Below are 10720 nucleotides of genomic sequence, written 5' to 3' on the forward strand. Positions count from 1 at the left end.
GGAGTTAGTATAACCATTATGGAAATCAGTATGGAGGTTCCTCAAAGACTAGGCATGGGCCAGGCCCAGTAGCCCACACCTGTAATCCCAGGGGCTTTGGAGGCTAATGCAGGAGCATCATGAGTTCAAAACCAGCCTCAGCAATAGTGAGGTGCTAAGCAAATCAGTGAAACCCTGTCTCTAAATAAAATACAAGAAAATGGCTGGGGAATGTGGCTCAGTAGTTGAGTTCAATCCCTGGTCTGTCTGTGTCCCATCCCTGCCCACCTGCCACCGCCAAAAAAAAAAAAAAAAAAAAAAAAAGGACTAGACACGGAACCACAAATGAACCAGCAATGCCACTCCTCCGTATAAAGTCATCAAACTATAGTGAGATATGCATATCCATGTTTATAGCAGCACAACTCATAATAGTCAAACTATGGGATCAACCTCAGTGTCCATCAACAAAAGGAGAAGGATTTCATGAAAATCCAAGGGAGATTAGGAGAAGAGAAGAAAGGGACCAGAAAGAGGGAGAAGGGAAGGGAAAGGGAAAATCCTGGGGAATGATATTAACCAAATCACACTGTGTGCATACACAAACATGTAACAACAAATCCCACCCTTATTTACAACAACTATAATGCACCAGTTATAAAGTGTGGACAATAAACAAACAAATAGCAGCACTCCAAAAGAGGTGCAGTGGTGGTGTCCTCCTGTTGGGAATGCCAAGTCAAAAACACCCATTAGATGATCCCAGTGCTAACATTCTAAGTAGGACCAAATGATCTAGAACAACCAGAACAAAGCTAAATCAATACCCTAAGACAGGGGGAGTAGAGAAATAAGACCTAGCCAACACCATCTATAGATGGAACAGGACAATTCATTCATATAGAAAACACTGGTTCTGCATGTGAAAAAGGTTAAAAAAAAAAAAAAGTATACAAGGCCTGGGGTTGTGGATCAGTGGCAGAACACTTGGCACTGGATTCAATTATAAGTACAGCATATAAATAAAGTCCACTGACAACTAAGAAAATATTGAAGAAAAAAAAAAAAGGTTACAACTATCCCTAGCCCAACTGTCTCCCAGTTGTTCTATCTCCTTTTATGTGACCAAAGCAATGATCACTACCAATCTAGCTCAAAGCTAAGCATGTCAGTAAGATATAATTAAAGAACTACAGATAGGCCAGGAGCACTTTAGAGGTGCAGAAGTCATTAAAAAAATGGAGTCTCTAGAATGGAGGTGTGATATAGCTTGCAGCACAGCACTGACCTAGTATGCACACAGCCCTGGGTTCAATCTTCAATGTCAGACACACCAAAAAGGAGTCTTCTCTGCCCTCTGCACGCCAACCAGATTTTCTCAGTGCCAGACACAAGGCACCTAATAAACACAACTTTCTCTTCTTGCTCTCCTCTCATCATCCAGGCCCCCTCCAACACCCACCCTGAGAGCCTTCTGCCAGACGCCTTTGGTGCCTGCCTTTCCATTTTCAACCTCCACTCTCAACCTTGCTCTGTCTTCTCAACTTTTAAAGAATACCACCCACGTGATTGGCAAATTACATGGCAACCCCTGTCTCTGGGAAGCTGAGTCAAGTGCAAACAAACCTTTGTTCTACTCCCTGCTCCTAGGTGAAGGAGAACAGCAGGTTTACTGCTGTTGGGTAATGACCAGTCCCACACGTGGCGGGGACTTGCTAACTACATGTAGACTGAAGTGCTCAGGGCATGTCAGCATACAGACTGGTTTTCTGTTGTCTCTACAAAAAATTACCTCCAATTTGTGGCTTAAAACAACACAAATTTATCCTCTTAAGAGCTCTGGAGATCAGAAAGAGCTCCAGTGGCTGTGTGGGCTCTTCCAGGAGCCCCTACAGGAGAACCAGCCCTGGGCTCACCACCCCTCCTCACCTGCAGTCAGTCTCTCTTGTGAAGTTAAGGGGACATTGTGCCATTAAACTTAGGCTCTCTTAAAAATCCAGGCTGCTCTCCCCATCTCAAGGGCCTCGGTTTAATCACACCTTGCAAATAAGGTGACACCCACAGGTCCCAGGAATTAGAAACCGGATATCTTTGGAGCTATTATCCAGCCCGCTACAATGTTAATCACATAAATCCAAGGCTTTACATGGAAAACTGGGATTTCCACAATTTGAAAAAAAAATCAAATTATCCTCCATTAGGCATAATGATTTTAAAAATAAAACTACAAGTATGAAAAGAATATAGAAAATTATAAATTCTTCAATTAGCTTTAAAAAAAAGAAAAACCTGAAATGTAACCTGTCATCTTTGACAGCATTGTGAAATTTGACACTATGTTAATTGAAAAAGAAAAACACCCCCCCCTTTTTTTTACACAACTCTGTGCATTCCTACCTCTCAGGACTCCCCTTCATATAAAACAGGTTTTTTGTTGTTTTTATTTTTATTTTTTATATTTTCCGGCAGTGCTAGGGATTGAACATCAGTGGCCTAACCACTGAGGTATACCCCAGTCCCAAAGTAGTACAGTTTAATATTCAGTATTATGAAAAGCTCGTTTTTTTCAGTTACAGTGGCTCATGTCTATAATCCCAGCTACTCAGGAGGCTGGGGCAGGAGGGCCGCAAGTTGGAGACCAGCCTGAACAACTTAGGGAAACCTGTCTCCAAAGGGAGGGAAAAAAAATGGGGGTGATGTAGGTCAGTGCCAGAGCACTTGGCTAGCATGTTTGAGGTTCTAGGTTCAATTCCCAGTACTGACCAAAAAAAGTTCAATTTTCTCAAGTTTTTCACATCTTGGTGTCAGTATAGGCAATGTAATTTCCCTTTTTATCCTGCTTGCCAGGAAGCTCATTAGGGGAGAGCTTAGTATTTCCCACATTTTCTGTGATCTTGATTCTCTATTTTCAGTGTGCACATTTACCTATTTATGTGCATGTTGGCTGAATTGTTTTTCCATACCATCCATCTTAGGCCATTTACTTTGCTCTGGTTTCCCGGGTTGCTTCTGGCAAAAGACATCATCTATTCATCATTGCCATCACCTAGTCCTTCACTAAAATGGGAGCGGGTTCAGTGATTTGGGAATCACTGATAAGCAGGTGACAAAATCTGACACAGGCTATTTCTCATTTAAAGACTTTGTAAAAAGATACCATCATTTTCTAAGTACCTGTTGTATGCTAGCAACTGTCACATTTCTCAATCCAAGCAAAATCTTTTTTATTATCAAGTCTTATGGTTTGGGCATAAGAATGTCAGTCTCAGAAATGTCAAATAATGCCAGGTGTACTGGTACATGACTATGATCCCAGACACTCTGCAGGCCAAAGGCAGGAGGATGGAAAATTCCAAGCTGGCCTCAGTCACTTTTGAGACCCTGTCTCAAACGTAATAAAAAGAGGGAGAGGGGGGTTGTGGCTCTGTGGCAAAGCGCTTGCCTAGCTTGTGTGAGGCTCTGAGTTTGTTTCTCAGCACCACATATAAATAAATGAATAAAATAAAGGTTTATTAACATCTAAAAAAGTGTATTTTAAAAAAAAGGAATAAAAAGGACTGGGGATGTGGCTTTGTGGTAACGTGTCCACAGAGAAGAAAAGAAAGGGAAGGGAAGTCAGGTCAAATAAAGTATCTGAAGCAGCACATTAAGTGGCAGATCTGGGATTTGAATCTAAATCCTTCTAACAGAACCCTTCCTGCCACAGTCTGGCTGGGCACAAATCATCTAAAAGCACTTGTAAGTTCAAACAGGAAACTTTATTGCCTGAACTCCAACAGCACTCCACAAACACTCCCCAGGAACTCTCCCGACCACCACCCATGAACACCACCCACACAGCCCCTCTCAGGCACACCACACCACACACCGGAACTTCACCAACCAACACGAACTCCCCAGGAATCCCTGAGAGAGCTCCAAAGTAGTGGGTGCCCAAGGCGGACAGCAGGGGTCTATATACATTGAATCAATCCAGCATCATCTTAAAGGCCTCTCAACCATTACTTCTGGCAAAATGCCAGGTGTCATCCCCACTGGCTGTGGCCTTCAACACCTTCCTTCTCACCTATTTGAGTAGTAATGGTGCTTTGCGTTTAGGAATACAAAAAGGTATTTTGATCTACATACCATGATTCTGCCTTATAGCACACTTTCATCCACGAAATTGTTTCCAAGAACTTAATTCAAAGTTTGATGCTCTCCTAGTGGAGAAAGGCTAGACTACAACAGAACAGGTTCCTGGACAGTAGTGCAGCCCCTTTGTCTACTCCCCAATTCCTCTATTTGAGGGGACTTAAACTTACACAAGAAATAACCATTATACACAGACACACACACTCTTTTGATGGGTGTGTGCAAAGAATCCCCTGGGATTGAAGCCAGGGCACTTAACCACTGAGTCACATTCCCATCCTGTTTTATTTTGAGACAGGGTCTTGCTAAGTTGTTCATGCTGACCTTGAACTTGCAATCATCCTGCCTCAGCCTCCAGAGTTGCTAGGATTACAGGTGTGTGCCACTGTAATCATTTTAATGATTATATAAAAAATCATTGTGTAAAGCTTAATTAGATAATTATTAAGAATTCTACTTGAGGGCTGGGGGTGTGCCCCAGTGGTAAAGTGATTTCCTAGCCTATGAGAGATCCTGAGTTCCATCCCCAGCAAAGAAATTGGGTATATTGCTTCCTATAGTCACCCAGCAATTTGTAAAGGAGAATTTATGAATTGGTGTAGTGGTGTACCCCTATAATCCCAGCTACTGGGGAGGCTGAGACAGGAGTACAAGTTCCAGGACAGCCTAAACAACTTAGTGAGATCCTCTCTCAAAATTTAAAACACCAAACACCAAAAAGACTGAAAATAGTGGCCGAGGGTGTAGCTCAGTGGTAAAGCTGCCTGTTTAGTGTGGGAGAGGCCCAAAGATCAATCTCTCATTAAAAAAAAAAAAAAAAAAGAGAGAGATTGAAAATGACTTTAGGAATATCCTATTTCAACAACTTATTTTACAAACATTCCAAGGACAGAAGACTTGCCAAGGTCATATCCTTGCTTGGTGCCCTCTAGAAAGGAAATACGATGCTGTGAATGGTATGATTCCTGGGAAACACTGGACTCTTGCTGAAATTAATCACAGGACTGGCCATGAAGCTCAGGGTGGAGCACTTACCTACAATGTGAAGACCTTGGGTTCAACCCCAACACCACACACACACACACACACACACACACACACACACACACACTTATTATAAGATATGGTGGCCAAGCCTGTAATCCCAGCGCCTCAGGAGGCTAAGACAGGAGGATGGTGAGTTCAAAGCCAGCCTCAGCAAAAAGCTTGGCGCTATGCAACTCAGTGAGACCCTGTTTCTAAATAAAATACAAAAATAGGGCTGGGGATGTGGCTCAGTGGTCAAGTGCTCCTGAGTTCAATCCCTGGTACCAAACAAAGAACACCTCACTGGTCGGGCATGAAGTGGTGGTGTATGTCTAATCCCCAAGGCTCAGAAGGCTGAAGCCGGTCTCAAAATTTTAAAAAAGAGCTGGAAATGTGGCTCAGTGGTTAAGCATCCTGGGTTCAATCCCTGGTACCTAAATAAATAAAGACTCACTGGTAAACATTCAGTTTTGAAATCATCACACTCCCTCTTTTGCTTACTCTTCCCACTGGACATAGTAAGAACACAAAAAAGAGTCACCTGGGCAGATCAGGAGTTAATCAGAAGAATGCAGTTATTAAGAAACATTCATTATAATAGCTGTTTTGCTCATAACCTGTTATGAGCCCAAAGTTTCCCAGCTTTAAAAAAGACTGAACCTGCTAAGCAGACTTCAGAAAACGAACAAGAATCCCTTTTGTAAATAACCACGCAGCATAGGTGTTTTGTTTTTTAATTTACTCTTTTTTGAAAGCCTAAGTGCTAGTTATAGGTAAGGACAGGATCCCTTAACTTTTCCTGAGATGATTTTTCCCACTAATGAAGACAGCTGTTGGCAGGGGGAGGGGAAAGGGAAGGTTAGTAACCCAGTAGTAAGTCTAAGGCACAAGAGGCTTTCTCAATAAGCTGAGGCTCCCAAGCTACCGGATCAGGACTCAGGATCTATGACTGAGCTGCCCTATGTAGGTCATGCAGTTGACATGATTACTTTGGATGGCTTTTTGACATGGCTCCATGGAAATTTACAATTATGACCCTTCTACGTAGTGATAAATAGTACAATAAGTGAGATTAAATGAATCCCAAAGGACTGGCAAATGGTCATGACTTATAATTCCTGGCAAAACCTGAGTTTTCTGTATAAAACATAAAAATTTGATACATTTTGACTTTCTTTCAACTTTCTGATTTTAGAACCAGTAGTTTTCTCATCTTAAGATGTTCTCTACTCACTCCAGCACAAAGCACTCCTATATTCAGTTTAATGGAGATACAGTATCAACAGCTTCAAGAAGGTCACAAGGCAGGGGCATAGCTCAGTGGCAGAATGCTTGCACAGTGTGCCCAAGGCCTTGCTTTCCAACCCCAGCACAACCCCCACCAAAGGTCACAATTTCCAGCCACAGGAAAACAAGATTTTAAAGATCCACTGGTTTCTCTCAAACTAATTGTTTTAAATGCTCAGCTTTTATCTCAATTTTCCCTACTCAACTCAATGGTTAAGTGCTTTAGTTTATAACTGGCTCTATAAAACACAAAGTCACTCCTATATAATAGTGATGAATATCTAAGGAAAAAAAACACATAACACTGTGCTCTAAATCTGTCATCAATCATAGGCAAGGAAGAAGACCAAAGTAAACACTGGCCCAAAAGTAACTGATAGGAATATTCAAAACAACCGAACTGTGATTAAATATTAAAACATAATCAGATTAAGGAGGCCTTAAATTTCTCTTCTGTAAAAAACAAGCAGGTCCTGCCAAATTATCTTCACAACTGTACTGTTCAGTTAAAAAAAAAAAAAAAAAAAGGTGCATGCCACCACATGGATGGACCTTGAAAGCACAGTGCTAACCCAGGCACAAAAGGCCACAAGCTGTTTGCTACTGTCTGTATCAAATGTCTGAAACAGGCAGGTCCATAGACAGAATTGTAGATTCCTGGTTGCCAGGGCTGGGAGTAACTAATCACAAGTTTCTCTTTGAAGTGATGAAAATGTTTTGGAATAAGACAGTAGTGACTTGCACAGTCTGGTGATACAGAAGAAACTACAACTGTGAGAATTTTATCATTTTTTTAAAAGGCATTTAAAAAAAGCAGACCTCAAGGAAGTTGGCATACAAGCAGAGACCTACAAAATCCAAATATTTGGTTTCCACAAACATGCTGACTCCCGCTAAAATGTTTTTTTTTTTTAAACCAAAAAGTGCTAAAAAACAAATAACTAGTACCCAGAGAACACCCCACATGTACATTATTTTTGTAAGGGTTTCAGATAACTAAGCTTGGCATAAAACTGTAAAATTGGTTGCACAGCTCACTCCAATCTACCTGATTAGTTGAGTAAACTGCACTATAGTTAGAATACAATTCTAATGCTAGGATAGAATTTGCATATAGGAAAACTGTTAACAGGTCAACACACACAATCTTAGCTTAACTATCTACTTTGATCTAATTTCTTCACTTACCATTGTATCGTCCTATTTCAGTTCTGAAGGTGAAATTATTTTCAGAATTTGAACTTGGGATATGCAGAGTTGAACATAAACTAGTTAGCCTCTCTTTGGTACTAATTCCAAATCACAAGGACAAGGAAGGAGGACAGTTTACCACAAAGCATGTCTGAGAAAACAGGCCATCATCCTACATTGCTACCATTATATGCATAACTAACATTAGGCAGAGTACTCCGTAATACACTAGACAACTAATGCTTTCAAGAAATACACATTAAAATAACCCCAAATTGTGAATCCTTGTAAGCAGCCACTTCCACAGGGAAAGTGATGACTTGAAAAGCTGACCTGATGGTAAATTAACCCACATTAGGCCCCTCAGGCTTTCTTTCCCAGCCAGCTGCCTTGATCCACACACTTTATGAAGCAACTTCACACACTGTGAGGCCTTCTGGGTCTGGAAAAGTGGGTTTACAATTTGGTAAGACCATGTGCAGAAAGTTAGCAAACACCTGTTCTCTAAGTTACTGTAAAAGCAACATGACCCATACCATGAAATGAAGTAAATTTACGTGGTTAATGTACCTTTACCTACATATCTAAATTCAAATGGCATACCAATCCAGCCAATTCACCAGTAACATATACCTCCATCCATTATTCTACTTCTATTAGTGAGAAGTCATGGCTTTTAGCTCCAACATGATCAATGCACAACCATCGTGAGCAACCAAAATATGCAGAAGGTATCTTGCAATCACTATTAGGCACTTGCATACTCTTAGTTTTACTCAGTCCTCTTTGAATCACAGATCCAACTAGTTTAGTTATCCAGACACAGCCAGGACCTTTCATCCTCTGTTCATTCTTGCCTGTGAATTTTAACGATCTTTTAATACTCAAAGGTCATGGATATTTTGAGGCTCCACCCAATTCCAAGAATCTAGGATATAGGTTTAAGTTATGGGGAAAGGGGTTCTACCTCAAACTCAGTAACAAACAATTATCATAGTTGCTGGATTCCCCGGATACGGTAGGATTCCTAGTCGAGGGATATCCCTGCAATCAGCTAGGCTGCAAAAGAACCCAGTTACCGGACACTAACGTGACAAACCAGCCCAGAGTCTACGCAACCTTTTCATAGTTAAACCGAAACTCATAGATTTTACATGTCAGGTCAGATTCTTCCGCCGTACATGTGTTTTCTGGCCTTCGTTACAAGTCTTATAATAACAGTAACCTCTCACTTGTTGGAATCCTTTCCACGGAGAAAAAAACCAACATTCTATAAAGTAAAGCCAGAAAGACTTAAAACTAACTGTCCGACTTAGTTTGGTGGCAACATCCATTGATGCGCAAACCAACCCAATCAATTTGCAGAGAGCTGAACGCTAAACCCCAGCGAAACCCAGGGGCGCTTGCCCCACGCGAGAAGGCCCTTCCGCCAGCTCCCGCCAGGCTCCAGCGAGGAACGCGACCACAGCGCATTGACAGGCTCCAACCGACGCCCGAGCTGGCACACGCGGGCCCTACGTGAGGCACCAAGTCCCGCCCCGCAGCGCCGCCGGCCGAGGCAGCGTGACCGCGGGGCAGGGTCCGGGACGCCGGGAGGGAGGAAGCCGGCCCGGTTCCGCGCGCCGCCCCCTCCCGGAAGGCCGCGAGAGGGAAGACGGGGCGGGGCGCAGCGCCCCCCCGAGGACAGCGCCGGAACGGCACCGCGCTGCCCGGCGAGGCCCGCGAGGCCCGCGACGCGACCCGCCAACGCCCGCAGCGGCCCGTACGCCTGCCGCCGAGCGCCGGACGGTGCCCACCACCGGCCGGCGCGCGTCCGTTGGCACGGCGGGCGGCGCGCCGTCCCCTCCCCCGCCGCCTGCCCGGCCGCCGCGCCAGCCCTCGCGCAAACTACGCCATTGCGGCCTAGCCGGGCGGCGCCGCCCCTCCCCCGCGCCGCCATCTTCGCGGCCCACCGCCCCCGCCGCCGCCATCTTTTGGGGCCGCCATACTTGCCCGGGCGGAGAAGATGGCGGCGCCCATCACACACATAAAACATGGCTTCCCTTCAAAACAAAAACATCCCGGGCTACGGCGCGCGGCCGGCGCTCACCTGAGGACCACATGGTGACCGAGAACTCGCCCTCCAGGGTCTTGATCTGCACCTGCTTCTGCTCCCACTTCTTGTTGCCCGGGTCGGCGCCGCCGCCGCCCGCCGCGCCGGCCCCGCCGCCCAGGTAACTCTTCTTGCCGCTCTTCTTGCCGCCGCCCTTCTTGACGCGGCCGCCGCCCGACGACGACGAGCCGCCGCCGCCGCTCTTGCCGGCCGCCGCCACGGTGACCAGCGTCTGCTCGATGTAGTCGTCGTCGCCGCCGGCCGGCGCGGGCACCGGGATGAGGATCTGGTCCTCGAAGCCGTCCTCGGCGCGCAGCCCGTCCGAGTCGTCGCCGCCCACCACCTCCTCGCGCGTCTGCACCAGGATCACCTCCTGGTGGTGGTGCACCTGGGTCGGGTCGTCGGTGACCAGCGGCTGCAGCGCGATCATGGGCGGGTGGTGGTGGTGATGGTGGTGGTGGTGGCCGGCGTGCCCGTGGCCGCCCCCGCCGCCGTGGTCACCGCCGCCGCCGTCCTCGTCGTCGTCGTCGTCCTCCTCCTCCTCGCCCACCACCGTGGTCTCGATCGTCTCCACCGGGATGGTCTCCACCTCGATCTCGTGCAGCTCCACGATCTCGGCCGGCATCTCCGAGCCGTCCGTGGCGATGTAGAGGGTGTCGCCCGAGGCCATGGCTGAGGGCGCCGCCGCCGCCGCCGCGGCGGCCTCGGCTCCTGGGCTGCGGGCGGGCGGGCGAGGAGGCGGCCGGCCGTGGGGAAGGAAGGCAGAGGGAGGAAGGCGGCGGGCGAGCGGGCGGGGGGAGAGGGGGCGGGCGGCGGGGGAAGGGGCGGGCGCGGCGGCCGCGGCGGCGGGGCTTCCCCGCCTCCCTCGCTCGGTGCGCCCCGCGCTCCCTCGGCCGCTGCTCGTCCCGCTCCCCGCCTCGCCGCGCCGCGCCTCGGCCGCCCGCCCTGGCCGCACCTCCTCCCGCCCTCCGGGCCGGCGCTCCGCTTCCCCCTTCCTCCTGCGCCTCCGCC

At 46.8% G+C, this 10720-nt stretch overlaps 1 protein-coding gene across 1 annotated transcript in view; it reads right to left on the reverse strand.

The window, feature by feature from the left end:
• Yy1 (YY1 transcription factor) overlaps positions 1-10477 on the reverse strand; it is a 33650-nt gene extending 23173 nt beyond the window's left edge. The window contains exon 1 of the mRNA XM_026415110.2: positions 9707-10477. Within this exon, the coding sequence (XP_026270895.2) occupies positions 9707-10379 (673 nt within the window). The 5' untranslated portion in view covers positions 10380-10477. The remainder of the gene's footprint in view (positions 1-9706) is intronic.
• Positions 10478-10720: the final 243 nt, after the last annotated feature.

The sequence above is a fragment of the Urocitellus parryii genome, chromosome 6 (assembly GCF_045843805.1).
Source record: "Urocitellus parryii isolate mUroPar1 chromosome 6, mUroPar1.hap1, whole genome shotgun sequence".
NCBI lineage: Eukaryota > Metazoa > Chordata > Mammalia > Rodentia > Sciuridae > Urocitellus > Urocitellus parryii.